This window comes from Thalia democratica, unplaced genomic scaffold, assembly GCF_965202585.1.
Source record: "Thalia democratica unplaced genomic scaffold, ktThaDemo2.hap1.1 HAP1_SCAFFOLD_1428, whole genome shotgun sequence".
In the NCBI taxonomy this organism is placed as follows: domain Eukaryota; kingdom Metazoa; phylum Chordata; class Thaliacea; order Salpida; family Salpidae; genus Thalia; species Thalia democratica.
This window is the reverse complement of record NW_028140291.1, coordinates 1,465-18,863: the sequence shown is the minus strand read 5'-3', so window position 1 is coordinate 18,863 and position 17,399 is coordinate 1,465. Positions and strand designations below refer to the sequence as shown.

The window sequence follows — 17,399 nt, the reverse complement described above, 5'->3', positions numbered from 1 at the left end:
TAGTGATCAAGAAAAAGCCATAAAAGTTAAACTTTGTTCTCATGGGATGTTTTCAGGCGCACTAAACTTCATTCAATCATTTAAGCATTCAAATTTTAGGAAACTTTTCACTCTTAAAGCATCTTATTCTTTAAGGTTCCATCAACTTTAAGTAAAAAAAAATGTAAGTAGTTGTTTTTATGTCCACTGATTTAGAATTTAAAAAAAGTTTTTATCTTTGATAGTTATTTCAAACCTTTATCACTTCCCAAAAAGATATTTGAAATCTTATCTATCCTATTAACGTTATCTTTCCTATTAACAACCCAGTTGAAGTGTGTTGATTCGTTGACACACAGAAACATATGTTGGTAGAATAAAGGAAGATTACTGTATAATTTGTTTTACATTTGAAATCTTAGCAATTTATAAACAAAATGAAAAAAGTAAGAAATTTTTTAATAGTTTTTTTAGTGTAGTAAAAATCTTTTTTGATATGTCAAAAAATGAAACATTTTCAATGTGTGCGTCAATTTAACCCCTTTTTATAAATACCATTTAACAAAAATTGTCCTGACAAGACTTAAAAGGTATCCAAATGGTGCACGACTCAATAACCAAAGGGTATTTTTGTGCACCAGATCTTTGGGTGCTTTTTTATACGCTCAATAAACATTAATATAAGTAAAAAGAAAATTAACACTTGTAAACTATTCATATTTTTTTAAGGGCATAGAGGGGGGGTGGGGTAAACACCCTTTTTTGGTTTTTGATCTTATTTTATAAAGTTTTTACTAAGCTAAAAAATGCTTTTTACCGATTTAAAAAATTCAGAATAGTTTTTGAGATATAGCCGGTCAAAGTTGGAGCCAACAATAGGTTCCTTATGGGAGGCGCAAACTAAAACGGCAAAAATAGACTATTTCACTAAAAATATATCTTCTCCTATGTTTTTTGAGATAACTAACTCAAACTTTTAGGAAATGTTTCTTGATATATTTAGAAAATTCTGTCGGAAGGAATTAAAAAAAAAAAAGAATATTAAAAAAAATAAACAAAAAAAAAATATTTTATTTTTTTATTATAAATTTTTTATTTTTTAAAAACTCTGTTCCAACAGAATTTTTTAATTACTGCAAGGAACATTTCCTGAAAATTTGAGGTAGTTATCTCAAAAAACGTAGGAGGAGATAGATTTTTAGTGATTTCTAGTTATTTGCCGTTTTAGTTTGTGCCTCCCATAAGGATCCTATTGTTGCCCCCGACTTTGACCGGCTATATCTCAAAAATTATTTTGAATTTTTTAAATCTGTAAAAAGCATCTTGTAGCTTAGTAAAAACTATATAAAAAAAAGATCAAAAACCAAAAAAGGGTGTTTACCCCCCTATGCCCTTGAGGGTTAAAAGGCATCAGACACAAAGAACTGTTTATATCAAAAAAAAAAATTCTAATTACAGTATCGAAATAGTAGATATGTTTAAGTTTTTCAGTATATCAAAAAATAAAATTATTTTTAAAGTATTTAAAGTTGTATCTAAGGGAGTAAAATATTAAATATCAATGGTAAAAGACTATTTTATTTTAGAAAATGTTTTAAACATAATCTATTAAAATATAAGTTGGGTTATTAACACTTAAAGTTTAATATTTAAACCATAAAATCACACAGCAATTATCAATAAACTAGGTAGATATAGATATGTTGTGAATAAATTAAAAATATGTTTTTAAAGTTTTTGAAGTAGTTTTGTATCAATTATTAAGTCCCAAAATGTTTAACTTATGTGCTAAAATTTTAGATTAGTTTTAAAATACAAGCATTAGAAAATTATTACAACTAGGAAAGTAAATAGCATAGGGAATGGAGAATACAGCAGGTGGTAAGTACAGAAGAAAACACAACAGGAGCAAACCATATGAAAGAAAGCAAAAAGTTAGTGCTTAAATATATTTTAAATGAATTACCTTTAGTAATTAAGCTAAAAAAATATTAAGAACAACTGGTTTTTGTAGTTCTATCAAACTAAGTGTTAATTAATATATTAACTTTTTGTTTTTCTAGATTTTTAGATTTTTGTTGCAGTGAATGTTTTATTTATTTTTCTATATATGTCAGCCATTGATTTTGATCTTAAAATGTTCAACTCTGAGAGTTTTCAAATCTGTTATATAGGAAATCCTTTAAGTGAAACATAAACTATTTTAAACTTTTATAACTTTAATATAATAAAAAAAGTCAATAAACAAGTGAACTGTTTAAATTTTTTCAAAAAAAGCCTATGTCCAAACATTTTTCAGCTTAATATTTTATTTTTGATATTAAGTTGTTTGGTATTTTAAAAATAAAATATAAAGTACAACTATTAATGCTTAACATTGAAATAAACTAAGTTTTTTTTCACTCTACTCAGCTATTTTTACAAAAACTTGTCCACTAACTTAATCAAGTAGATTTTATAAAATAAAAATGATTAATCAAAAGTACTCTGTACTATAACAACCAAAATATGATATAGATTGAAATATTTAACACTATTTAGCCTTTTAAAAATTATCTTTATTTTCACAGCCTAATTTAGTCACAAGAATAGCGACTTCTGTCAAGAGTTGGTTTTGGAGTTCAAATGCAGAAGTAGAAAAAGTTAATACAATTGATGCTGGAATTACTAGTAATCAGAATGGAGACAGTGCATCAGTTGATACAGTATATGAGGTTAGTTTTAGTTTATGTATAAATTAAAGTTCTAAGAATTTGTTTTTTTAATGTTAATGATTTTAAACCTTTTTTTCTACCCAAGAGTGTTTAATTAAAAAGATCTAATTTCTAGTTTATGAAAAATTTAAACTTAAAGTTCAACAATTTTTATACTTTAATAATTTACTAAGTTATATCTGATAGTATAAGTATTTTAATTTTCTACATAAATTCATGAACAAAAAAAGTTTTTTATTACGCACTTGAATTTATAGCTTTAGAATTTAGTTAATGCTGGTTTGAACTAGTTTTGAGAATAACAGGGTTGCCCAAAAAACCTGGAATCCTGAAAAAACCTGAGTTTGGAGAATTTAAAAAAAAAAACCTCTAATTTCAAATAAAAAAGACATGGAAAATCCTGGAATTAAAAAAAACTTCTATGTGTAAGAGTTATGGAATTTTTGTTAAATAAAAAATAAGATTAAAATAAAAAATTAATCTTATAAGTAAAAGAAAATTTTGTATCATAAATTTTTTAAAAAACACATTAAGTATCTTTACAGTATCTTTTCAATGTTGCTTTACTATTTAAGATAGTTTTTTACCTTAAATACAATTTTAAAATAAATAAGACCATAAAAATTGACATTTAAAAACCTGGAAAAATTCAGAAAATCTTGAGAAAATTTATAAAATTCATTTGGCAACCCTGAAAGAATATTTCTAAAACTTTTATGAACTAACATGAAGGGATATATTCTTCAGTTTTTAAAATATTATTAGTTAACATATTTTTTTACTAGGATGCTGTGCAAGTTCAAAAAATAGAAAATAAAAAAGATGAACTTAGTAAAATAGTCATTAGCACTGAAGAAAACATTAAAAGTAAGTATTTATTTTATTTGTAACATTCTTTTTTGTTTTAGTACTATTCGTATCTGTTTCATGATTTTTTTTCTAAAGTTTTTCAAGTAAATATTTTATAACATCATGCATCAAAATATCATTTAAGATTATCTAGGTTTCTACTTAATTGTATGATAATCTTTTGAAAAAATAAATACTTAAATCTAGTAAAAAAAATTGAAAATTTTATATAGTCTTTGAGTGACAAAATAAAAAAAATTAAGTAAATAGTTATATAATTTCACAAGAAAAAAAGGTTAGTTTATGTTTCAAAGATTATATAAGATGTTTAACTTTTTAGTTATTGAAAATTAATTTAGAAAATAGCAAAGAATAAAATCATGTAATTTTAAATGAATAAAATAAGGTTATGTTTTAACTTTTCAGTCATTAGCAACTGTATTTTTGGATAAAAATGATAAAACTCTTTTGCAGTCATTGTAGCTTATAGTTACAAGGTTGCCAAAAATCCTTAAACCTGAAAAAACCTGGAGTTTGACATGTTAGGCTAAAAAACCTAGAAAACCTGGAATTAGAGAAAAAAAATAACCTGAAATTTTAAACAATTTTAACATGTTATGTAATAAATTTCGATTTGACACAAAAATCTATCATTTAGATTAAAATTCTTTGTCATCATCAAAAGTTTTTTATTAAAAAACACTTTAAAAGTTACTCAACAGTATCTTTTCAATATTTAAATTAAGTTAACACAGTTTCTTACCTTAAACTTATCTTTAAACTAAAAATAGACCAAAAAAAGTACTTTTAAAAACCTGGAGAAAATTTGCCAAAAATATTTGGCAACCCTTTAGTTAATAATAAATAACTTTTTCAAGTTAACGAATGTGAATTAATTAATTATTCTGTTGAAACTGTTGAATATTTTATAGTATTTTTGAATGATATAAAAAGTAATATTTGTACATAATAATCATCTATAACTTGCTTTTGTCTGATAAAAAAGCAAACATTTTTTAAATAGAAAAAACAAAGGCAGTGCCAAAATTTTCATTGTCTCATGTTGAAAAGCCTCAAACAGACAAGGCAACTCCATCAAATGTTGAGCAAAATTCGCTGGTGAAACAATTGTGGAAAAACAAAGAAGTTGATTACTCACAGAGACCCAGTTTTAAAAAGCTTTATTCGCCCCAATTTGATCCTATGTCTGCAGCATTAAGTAGAAGTTCAATGAATGTTAGCACTTTATTTCGTACAAATAATTATAGTACGTTTTAATTATTTAGAAATACAATAGTACTTCAAATCATGACTACTTATATATAATTTTATTAAAGGATAACAAGAGTTTTTCTTACAAAATAAAAGTAAAAGGAAATATTTAAATGTACAATTTTGAATAACACACTGTGTAGTAGTTTTTTATAATGTAAAATTAAGTAACCAAATATTAAGTTACATTCTATATAGCTTTTTATTAATAAAACAATGTTCAAGTTTTTTTTAACTATTAAAATTATTAATTTATATTTTGTCTGAGTAATTACAAGCTTTATATTGATAGTAATTTCTTGAAAAGTGGTTTTAAATATTTTAGTTTCTTATTAACTCAAGTTTCTGAAAAAGTTTTTAGTAAAAATGCTTTAAAAAATATCCATTTATTAATGTTGTTAAATGGAAGTCTTTGAAAATCAAAGTAAATAGTAGATACATTTTAATTTAAGTGACAACAAACTTAAAATTATTTTTGAATTTTAGTTTAATAGTTTGCTTTAAGTTTTAGTAAAAATTTTTTTTTGACTCTTTATTTAAAATGTATAAACGATTTAATTACAATTGATATTAAAATGATATCTTTAAATATACTTATCTGAAAGTCTGTTGTTGGAATTGATACTAGACTTTTAGTTTTGAATTTTTGTTTTAGTATCTTAAAATCTTATTTTAGTCTTATTTTAACAAGTTTTATTGAAAATATTTATGTATATGTGGTTAACACAGTTATTAGAGTAAATAATATTATTTTATAATTTATTTAAAGCCCTTTATTTTCTTACTTTTATTCAAGTTTCTTGATAAATAAATTTGCATTTCGTTATTTTACAACTGATGAATTATTTTTAAAACTTAGTAGTTATTAATGATTTTAATGTTATAATTCGAAATGTATAAATGATGTTGTTATTATAAGTTAACCAAGCTTGTTGTTTGTTTTGCTTTTTTTCTCGACAGATAATTTCCTAAGTCAGTTTAATATTCATTAAATATAATATTAGTATTTAAGTTATTTCAACCGTAAAAAAAAGTTAATTGTTGAAAATAAATTGATTCAGGGTTCACTACGCTCCCCAAGCAGAGTTAACTCTTCAATCACTCAGGAGAGTAACAACAGTTTGTACTATCCTGGAGCAACCAGATACATGGGCGCTAACTCATCGATGAACAATCTTTTTGATACATCATTTAACACCTCTAGCAGATATGCCGTATGTTTTTAATTTATGATATTTTCAATTAAGTGCTGGTTTTTCTACTATTTATATGAGTATACAAAACAATCCCATTTTTTTGTGTTTAGAAGTTTCCAAGGGTACAGAAGGTTGTGGTTACTCCCAGCAAAAAGAGGAAGGTTTCGTTTGCTGAGTCTCATGAAACAACAACGACAACACCATTAAGCTCTACTGCCACTAAAATTTTGGAAGCTATGAGACAAATTACCACACCAATAAATGTAAGTATTTTTTACATTGTAACTGATAGATAATATTTTTTGTAGTTGAAACTATTATTTTCAATTTTTTTAACAATATTAAGGGATAATTCGTGGAGGTAGAGTGTTAAATTGAATGTCTAATTAAATTGTAATTTCAAAACTTTTATTTTATTTATTAGTTTTTAATACAGTTTTCAGGGTTGTCACACACTCAGGGAACTCAGGGAAACTCAGGGAAACTCAGGGAAACTCAGGGAAACTCAGGGAAACTCAGGGAAACTCAAGGAAACTCAGGGAAACTCAGGGAAACTCAGGGAAACTCAGGGAAACTCTGGAAGACTCAGGGAGACTCAGGGAAACTCACGGCAGTTTTGGTTAAAAAAAAAATTCAGGGAAATTTTAAGATTTTTAAAAAAATCTCAGGGAAAATTTGTTCTAGCTCCAGAATGAGATTTAGTTAATCAAGTATCAATATTTTGTTCAAAAAAGTTAATCTTATTTGTTTTTAAGTGCTTATTTAGAAAATTTTTAGCCTTGTGGCTAGTTCTTCAATATTCTTAGAATTAACATTGTAATTGTAATTTTTTAATAAATAATACAATTTTTAAGGATTTGAAAAAAATCGGGAAACTCAGGGAAGTTTAAGGTTACTCAGGGAAGTTTCTGGTCACTCAAGGAAGATTTTTTGACCCAAAGAGTGGCAACCCTGAGTTTTACTCCAGTTCTGTCCTTAAAAATAATAATTGTATTGTTTTCTTTTGTTATCTAATATTTATTTCTAACTGTTTTGTAAATTAAATTTTTAAAGCAAATATATGAATTTATCTAGCGTTACTTACTATAATATTAAATAGAAAAGCAATATATTTGTTTATTGTGTTACTTTAAAAAAATCTGTTAAACAAAAAATCATGAAGCTAAGTGTTAAAATAGTAAACAAATCTTAAATAATACATTTTAATACATGGGTATCATAAAAGTTAGTATAAACATTTTTTTGTATGACATACTTATGATTTTTTTTTAACTTAGAAGAATATATATTTTATAAAGTTAATGGGTACTATGTTTTTAATGACTGTAGCAGGGTTGCTACACACTTAAATATTCAAGATAATTTAGCGTGTGAATTTATTCTTTCAATAATTTATTTTACAAACTAAGTTTCGGTCAAAGACCTCGTCAGTGCTTAAATAAATCTAAAAAGATATGTGACAGTCATGGAAAATAGCATTTAAACAATTAAATTAAAATAAAAACAAATTTATACTCAAAATATTGACTTAAAAAACTAAAAAAAATAAATTTTAATATTAAGATTGAGCTTAAGGTAAAGTTTAAATTTTAATTAAGTTTTAAAATTAATATAACAACAATAATAATAATAATAATAAAAGCTGTATGTAGCTTTATTTTTTCTTCTAGTCAATTGTCAAACTAAACATTGCTTAAATAAAAATGTAGTTAATGGTAATAAGTGAGCTTAAGTTAAGATGCATTTTAATCAAGTTAATTATTATTGTGATTTGACTACTGAAAACTTAACTAATTTTGTGCTTGTAATAATTACGAAAATTTGAAATTTTGCTTGAATGATTTAAATAAAAAAGAAACTTTTAGTTTTAAGAAAATGATAGCTACACAAGAATTTATTAAAAGCATGCATAATTTAGCATATTTTGAATTAAAAAAAAGTCTCTGAATATATCAGGATAATTCAGGATTAATTTTTAAAACTTAATCGACTCAGGATAGTTTTGTTTTTTTTTTGTAAAAAAATCAGGGTAGTTTTAATGACTCAAAGAGTGGCGACCCTGCTATTATCAATAATTATCTGAATTAAATATGTTGTTATTTCAGGATGTCAAGCGTATACCTATCTCAGACAGAAAATCTACGCCTTATGCAGTAAGTTTTGATTTTTTGATAATTTTTTTTTTGATAAAACAGAATAAACAAAACGTACTTGTTTTTAATTGATTTATTATTAGACAAAATGTATATACTACAAACATCATTAAAAGACTATCGTTATCAGTTTTTAGTTAAATTTTGCAACTAGATTAAAAAAAATTTAATATCTTTTAAAATAATTTTATTTTTAACTAGGCTTTTATATATATTGAGAAGGAAAAGTTTTAAAATTTGTATGTTTCTTAAATTAGATACAAGTTAAATAACAATTTGTTGTACAGAATAGAAGTATAAGAAAACGTCATTTGCCTAACCATTCAATTGTAAGAGCTAAACAGGTAATTTTACTGGGAACGGGTCTAAATTGCGCGAAGACAAAAGTGCACGAGGTTACTAAATTGCACGCGGGGACTAAATTGCACGAGAACAAAATTGCACGAGTGTACAAAATTGCACGAAGATACTTTTGCACGAAGACTAATTTGCACGCGGGCACAAAATTGCACGAGGGGACAAAATTGCACGAAGACTATTTTGCACGGAAGGTCGATTTTGCACGAGTTACAATTTTGCACGGAAGGTCAATTTTGCACGACAGACAGTTTTGCACGGAGGGTCAATTTTGCACAAAAAATATCAACTTAAAATAACTAAACAAAAAATATAATAAAACTTTTATGTTTATAAAAAAAATAATAATAAGCATGTGCTAGTGTAGTTCATTCTAATTTAACCAGGTTTAAATTAATTTTAAATAATTTATTAAATATGTATAACCTTTTTTTAATTGAAACTAAATTAATGTGTTTAAAAACTATTATAAATTAAAGTTTTATTTTAATAAAAATAAAACTAGAATTTTATCATACTTAAAATAATCCTTATTTAAAAATAGACATGTATTGATGTAAACATAAATTATATTATAATTATACTAAACTTAAATATGAAATAAAACAAGATTAAAAAAAAAATAAATAAATAAAATTTTACATGGGTAGGTGTTAAAATTGCGCGAGTGTACAAAATTGCACGAGGGGACAAAATTGCACGAAGATACTTTTGTACAGAAAAAACGAGCATGCGAAATAGTGAAACAGTTAAATAAATTTAGAAAAGAGAAAATCCGTCTTTTGAAATTTTTATTGTGCATTGTACAAAAGTTCTGTTACGGCTTTATACTTCCATAAATTATACTTAATATTGTATTTTTTTGTTTTATATAAAAGTTTTAAACCTAATTTATATATCATTATTTTATATTTTTCTAAACTTTATCTTAGTTGCATCAGTATTTGCACGCGTTTTAGTCTAATTAGCTCTTAAGTTTCTCCTGCTCTGTATTTTCTCTTTATCTAACCAAGACTTGCGAAAAAGCACTGTCAGAAGCAATTTTATTTTTACATTTTTAGAAGAAAAAGGAAATATAAGCTTTTGACTTAAATGAAACAAACAAATAATACAACAGCTACAATTAGTTAATTTCTATTTTTAACAAAAAATAATAGTTTAAACAAAACTCTTTTTTTGGTAATTATATTTTAATAACGGTTAGAATCTAATTTTATAATCTAGTTTTTATTTTTATTCATATAAATTTTTTTGATAGATTTTTGTTTATTATTTAAATTGTTCATTTAGACTTTTAAATTTATTATTACTTCATTTAAATTTATTTAGTTATTTATTTCATTTAATTTGACTTTTTATATTAATTTTATTAACTTTTGTTTTGGACTTTTATTTAATGTGTTTATTATTTAATTTTTAATTTTTGTAAATCTTAAATTTTTTTTGATTTTAAATAACTTATTTATTATTAAGTTAGTTGATTTTTTATATTCTAACTTTTTTTATTATTTAAAAAAATCTAATTAACATTTAATTTTTTTTTACTTGAAAATATTTTTTTTTTACTTAAAAGTTATATATATATTTTTTTATTTACTTAAATCTTTCACTATTTTATTTTTTATTTTTTACTTAATATTTTTTTCTTAGTTTTTCGTTATTTAGTTATTTAATTTTATAATTCAGATTTTTTAATTTTTTTGAATAATATGTAATTTTGTTTCGTATTTTTTATTTTTAAGTTATAAATTTTTTAATTCTGATTTTTTTATTTTTTAAATAATATTAAAAAATTTCGTGCAAAAGAGTCTTCTCGTGCAATTTTGTCCCCTCGTGCAAAAATGTCTACGCGCAATTTTGACCCGTCCCTGGGAAGGAAACAAAACCCGTGCAAAATTGACCCTCCGTGCTAAGTTGTCACTCGTGCAAAAATGACCCTTCGTGCAAAAGTGTCTGCGTGCAAAATTGTCTGCTCGTGCAAAAATATACTCTCGTGCAAAAGTGTCTTCGTGCAAAAGTGAGCCTTCGTGCAATTTTGTCTGCGTGCAATTTTATCTTCGTGCAATTTTGTGCTCTCGTGCAAATTAGTCTTCGTGCAAAAGTATCTTCGTGCAATTTTGTGTTTTCGTGCAATTTTGTCCCCTCGTGCAATTTTGTATGCTCTCGCAATTTAGACACCTACCCAATTTTACTAGCTTAATATGTAGTGTTTTTTTAATGCTGCAATAAACTTAGTTTCACTAAAATTTATGCATACGTTTATCTTTTTATCAAGTCTGATATTAATTCTATCATATTTTAGTTATCAATTAAAGTAAATAGTTTGGTTTATTACATATTCCACTATTTCAGAGCAAACCACCAGTGAGAAGCAGTCCCATGGTTCCCACTCCCGCCAAAACAGTTCATATTCCCCAACCCATGAATAACTCAATTTCTTCAATGTATGGGACTTTTTTATTTGAGCTTTAAATAACAATTCAAAATTAGTTTAATTCAAAATTTTATTATTTAAGCGATTACGTTCATTTTTAACTTATACAATTTTAATAATATTATAAACTTAAAAATACTAAACAGGCCACCAATTACGTCAAAGTCTCCTCCTGGAGGTGGAAAAATAAAAAGTGCGCATCATAGAAGTCACGCATCTACTGTAAAATCAACTCCTATCACTACAAATAAGGTAACTTTTATATTATTTTATTAAAATTTATCACTTTGTGTTGTTTATGACAAAAGGAAACTACCACAACAAGACAGTAAAAATTCGATCTTCTAATAAAAATAAAAATTGACAGTTTGAAGACTTACCTAAAAAAGTAGAGGGTTTGCCAGCAATGGATTTCAAACTTGTGCACTCTACACCAGCTGTGAAACCAAGCAGCTCAAAAAATATTGAGAAAATTATTGAGAGTCCAGCAACCAGTCCCGTTAAGGTACATTATAAAGTTCATTAAAATAAATGTTAAAAGTTAAACGTTGTACTTAAAAAAAACTTTATTCTAAAATACTAATTATAATCATTTATTTTCATTGTTCTTATACTGTAAGATTCGTTTTTTGATGATAGTGTACTTTATATTTCTATTTTACTCTTTTTATTATACTTTTTAGAATTAAAACTGTGATGCTTAATTCAATAGTACCCATAAATTATAGCTTTTTGATTGGCCTATTGTAAACTACATTCTCAGTCAGACAAAAAGCTATAAGTTATGGCAACTATGCGTGATGCAAACAAAAAATACTGGTGTTATTATTGAAAATTTTCATTTGTTAAGTATTTAATATGCCTTTTGAATAACAAACCAAATTATTAATAACAAATCTTTTTTTCTACATTTTTTTATACTTCACTAAAAACTTCAGAGCTAAACAGTTTTAATTTAAAACATTGACATTGTTCAACTTTTGTAAAATACATTCATAATTTTAGAATTTTGAAGATATATTCTACTTATTTAGTTATTATAATTTTACTTTTTTAGTTTAAAAGTAGAATGTTCCGGTTTAATGTAATAACTTTCAATACAACTTTGATACACTTTAAAATTTAAAAGTGAACCCTGTATTTATAATATTCAAAATAGTGTACTTAGTTTTGTTTTTACTCTTTAGAAGTATTATTCTTATAAATAAAAAAACTTAAAAACACGTTTTATACGTTTCCCGTGTGTAAAAGTTGTGTTAGTTTATATATACTATATTTTAGTAAATACTACACAGCTGACTATGTGACTCATTAGCTTTCAACTTGACTTTATTAAAACAGTCAGCTGACTTTATTAAAACAGTCAGCTGTCCAATGAAAATATAGTATTTTGTTTTATTTTTTATAGATTAAGGGCATAGGAGGTGGTCAAAATTTTTTTTACAAAAAATAAATTAGGCTTTTATATAAAAGCTTAAAGTATAAACTATAAGCCAGTTTATATATAATAAAAAAGAATTAATTAGTTTTTGAGATATAGACGTTTTTGTTAAAAGTTTCCAATACAAATGTATGGAGCGCAAAATTTTCAGGGTCAGTTTTCTCGGAAATTAAAATTCTCACTAAAAATTTATCTTCTCTTTCATTTTTCAAGCTAGAGACCTCAAATTTCCAGAAAACTTTCCTTTTATAATTTAAACAACTTTTAATGTTACAATTTTAAAGATATTAAAAAACCTTATTTATGTGATAAAAAACAAAAAAGTTCTTTTTTTAATAAAATTTTTATTTTTCCAAATTAAAAAAAAATCTGCCTTAAATAGATTTAAATACTAGTAATAGACTTACTGTAAAAAGTTGAAGAAAATTACTTAATAAGTGAGGAGAAAATAGATTTTTAGTAAAATAGTCTTTTTTTCACGCTTTTGGTTTGCGCCTTTTATTAGGAACCTATTGAGGTCACCGAATTTGATCGGTTATACCTCAAAATATACTTTGAAATTTGTTAAGTAATAAAAAAGTCTGATTGCTCAGATTAAACTCTACCAACAAAATAAGATCAACTTGTAAAAATCTTGGTGGACCCCCTATGCGCTTAAAGATAACTTATTTTTAATACTACGTATTTTTAATTAAAAAAGTATTCTGTAGCATATAACAATTTCAACATAAGTTTTAAGTTTATAATTGTATTTGGTTATTAATATAGTTGAGATTAGAAATTAAAGTATTATATTAGTTTAATTACTATTAAAGCTTTGTAATTTTCATTTAAAACAAGAAAAAAAAAATTCACCGGATATTTGTACAATTTATGACTTAAAAGTGATTCTATTGTGCAAGATTCGAAAAACTAGTGTTGATTTTAAAACTATAATCAATAAAAAAATTTAAAAATTAGTTTTTAAACTGCAACAAATATTCTTTTTAAAACTTAAAAAAAAAATCTTCAATGTTTTTAAATTTCCTCACAAAAATTTTAATAAAAATAATAATTTAAACAGAACGACGATAAAAAAACGACGATAGCGTTCAGTTTTGCATCTCCTGCTGTCACTACTAAAAGTCTTGTAAAAGATGAAGACAACACCAAATCAACTAAAGTAAGTGAGCGTACAGAGTTAACGTTTATATTTATTGTTGTTATAAATTAGTTTGTGCAAACTCTATTAAGTGTAACTTCACTTTGTATTTTAGTGTTTGATTAAAAAAATACTTAAATGTATTTGATTAAGTTTGAGTTTATTTGAATTGTTTGCTGTCTGTTTTTCTTAGTCAAACAATTAAAAGTAACTAGTTTATGTTTTATAATTACAAAACTAAATCATACATATTAATAGCACAATTTAAGGGCACATGGGTTTAAAACACTTTGTTTTCAAATTTAGTTATATTTTCACATAGTTAGATAAGTTACTTATTACTTTTTATCGCTTAAAAAATTCAAAGTAACTTATGAGATATAAGCGATCAAAATTAGAGTGAATGTTCAATAGGTTTTTTAAGGGAGGCGGAAACTAAAAGGGCAAAAAAGACTATTTCACAAAAAGTGGATCTCATCCTTCAGTTTTAGAGCAATTATTTTGGAACTTTCTAAGAGTAATCTTTGATAAATAAATTTTAAACAACTTCTAAAAAACAGATTAAAAAAAAAAAATTGTAAAGTATTAACAAATTTTATTTTCGTCATAAACTTTTATATATATTTTTTTTTCAATAGTTCAGCTTCCTACAAGTAGTTTGTAGTATTGAAAAGTACCTTTACTAAAAGTTTGAATTAAATTGCTCTAAAAATGAAGAAGAAGATAGATTTTTAGTAAATTTTTCAAAATTCCGAGGAAATTGGTCTTGAAAATTTTTGCTTCCATATGGTTGTATTGGATTTTTTTTACCAAACTTGTTATATCTCAAAAGTTAATTATTATTTTTTGTTCTAGAAAAAGTGTCATATAGTATATACTCTTAAGCTTTAAAAAAAGAGCCAAATTAAAAAAAATGTTGTACTCCGCTGTGTCGTTAAAATGTTATAAAATTAACAAAATTCTTCAATAAGATGTATAAGATGATCAAAAAATTTATCAGATTACCTTTTTTAAGGCTATATGTTAAATTTTTAAAATTTACAGTTGGAGTTTACATTTTCGGATCCAACTAAACCTATGGATACTGAAACTAAAGAACCAGGTAACTTTGTATTCCATTTAATTTAATTTTTTTTCCCTAACTTGTAAGTAATTAATTTAAAGTTTAAGTCTGATTAAAAATTATATAAACACTTTTATGTTCCTTTAACTTTAATTAGCTTATCTTAACATCATAATTGCTAAACTGTCATTAAAATCTGGAAGTATTTGGTATTTTTTAGACGCTCTATAAATCTTTTATAAATTTAAATTGTTTAGGCGTTTTTTAATAAAATTGTTAAGTTGAAAAAAAAATTATAACTATTTTCCTTGAGACCAAATACACATGATGTTTAGATAATACTTTTTTAGTTAAGTTGTGAAGCTGGAGTTATTACTAAGTGTTAAAATTTTTAGCTTTGCGAAAAAAGGGAGCTGTTTGTTTTGTGTTAAATATTTTTAATTAAATTAATGTAATAGTTAAAACATGGTCTAACTATTTGTTTTCTGACATTATGTACATTTTGTTTCATATATTTTTATTGGTTTAGGAAATAGTTTTTGAGGCTTGAGTTATCTACTTCATAACAATTTTCAGATTCAAAGTTTTAAATAATCAACTTAATAAATTAAAAAAAAACTTTTTATGAAAATTACTAAATAAAATAAAGGCAAAAAATATGTTGGAAAAAACATATAGAAGAACCTTAAACTTTTTGAGCTAGAAAACCATACTTCATTTTGTAAGTTAGAATATTGTAAATATTTTGAACAGAAGCAGAAAAGCCAACGAAACTCAAAAGGTCCTCATTTGGCCTGCCATCGTCAGTAAGTGAGGTAGAAAGTAATCTAGTTGAAGCAAAAAAGGCAAAACCAGTGAGTTATTATTTTCATATAATTCGAGTTTTGGTTTTAATGGACATACAAACTTAGTAGTTTTTCTTAACAGAATTTATTGAAATTTTAATCAATTTTTTAAAACTAGATTCTTTCGTCAAGGTTGTAAAAAGTTTGGGCTTTGTAGTTAATTTATAAACATATAGCATTGTATTATTTATATTTTGCAAATATTGTAAGAGTTTTGTTTATGAAACTAATATGTTTTTGTTATCTTATAAAGTTGAGTTTTCTCAAAGAAGTTAATACTAGTTTAAAAATTACTTTTGTAATTGTATTGTTGTATTATTTAAACTTCAACTACCAACCTAAGTCATTTAACGACAATGATCTTATAATTAAACATTGTTTGACATTAAAATGAATTCTTTCAAACAATATAAATAAGACTCAATTTTCCAGAACAAAATATATTTCATGCTTCTTTCGTCAGTTGTATACTAAGCGATAAAAATAAGTTTTAAATCTAACTTATATAGTGGAAATGCAATCAACGTAATTAATAACAATAAAGCAAAGAGTAATTAACAATACATAAGTACTTCTAATTACAATGCAACTAAAAAATAATAAAACAAGACAACAACTTATAAAATAATTTAAGAAAACAACGAAACATTATAATCAAATCTTTATGTTTACACAACTTAGGTTTTCTTAACAAAATACAAATAGCCTCAAGTTTAATTAAATCCGAAATGTGAAAACAATTTAAATCTTTTTAAATTATAATTACTAGCACAATCAAGGTTATTTACTAAGTGTTCAGAAATAGCAGATCTTTTTGAAGCATTTATTACTCTAATAAATTTAGTTTTCTCATTACTCTTACAAAATTCATCAATACTTTTTGGAATATGTTCTTTTATTCTTTTGCCAAATTGTCTTGAGGTCCATCCGACATAACTAGCTTCACAGAAGCAGTTAAACTGGTAAACTACCATACTTTGTTTAAATTCTGCTATCGGATCTTTTTCTCCAGGTCTCAACATTGGTTTCGATATAAAAATAACAATCGGCTTGGCCGAATGATACGTCCTACTTACTAATTTACAAATCTCTCTTTCTAAAACTCCTGAGTTCTTATTGACATAAGGCGTCTTATTAATTACGTTGATTGCATTTCCACTATATAAGTTAGATTTAAAACTTTATTTTTATCGCTTAGTATACAACTGACGAAAGAAGCATGAAATATATTTTGTTCTGAAAAATGAGTCTTATTTATATTGTTTGAAAGAATGATCTTATAAAACTTAAAAAAACTAAAACTAAACTTTTAAACAAAATTAAAAAAAAATATTTTAAATAATTGAGCTGAAACGTTGAGTTTCAGATTTAGAAACAAAAATATTTAAACATTTAAAGCATGCGTTCGTTAAAAAAAAATATTAAAAAAAAAACTAGGTGGCAGCTGCAAGTAAACCGAAAGCAGCAGCCAAATGGAACTGTCCAATTTGCATGGTGTCAAACGACGTGTCCGCTCTCAGCTGCGTTTGCTGCAGTGAACCGCAACCGGGTTGCAAGCCTGCACCCAAGCAAGACAAAAAGCTTCCTGAATCAGCGTTTTCGTTTGGTGCGCCTGCCGGAGGAGGTATAACATTTGGAGCTCCTAAAACTGGTTTGTTATCTGGTAATATGTGTTTTTTTTATAGTTTGAGTTTTACACACTTTTTCTGTAATATATTTTCTGCAAATAATATACAATATACACAACATCTGCGTTGTAAATTAATTATCACAAAGTTCTAAAAATTTGAATGGGATTAATTTTAGAATAAATTGGATGAACACTATATAAAATTGCTTGAAGTAAAATGTTATATATTTTGAATCAAACTTTAAACAGAAAAAACATCGAATTACTCAAATAATATCCTAATAACTTCAATTTGACCACTATTTACCTCATTTGCTTACAATAA

General features: G+C 24.9%; 1 protein-coding gene across 1 annotated transcript; it reads left to right on the top strand.

Annotated features, from left to right (window-relative positions):
* Positions 1 to 1,841: 1,841 nt before the first annotated feature.
* LOC145848449 (uncharacterized) lies at positions 1,842 to 17,095 on the top strand (the record flags this gene model as incomplete). Its single annotated transcript, XM_082953908.1, has 15 exons — positions 1,842 to 1,913; positions 2,550 to 2,693; positions 3,479 to 3,560; positions 4,567 to 4,778; positions 5,876 to 6,028; positions 6,121 to 6,273; positions 8,116 to 8,163; positions 8,451 to 8,507; positions 10,873 to 10,964; positions 11,101 to 11,206; positions 11,322 to 11,459; positions 13,459 to 13,557; positions 14,581 to 14,638; positions 15,353 to 15,453; positions 16,882 to 17,095. Coding segments are annotated over exons 1-15 (1,729 nt in total), but the record flags the coding sequence as incomplete, so codon positions are not given.
* Positions 17,096 to 17,399: the final 304 nt, after the last annotated feature.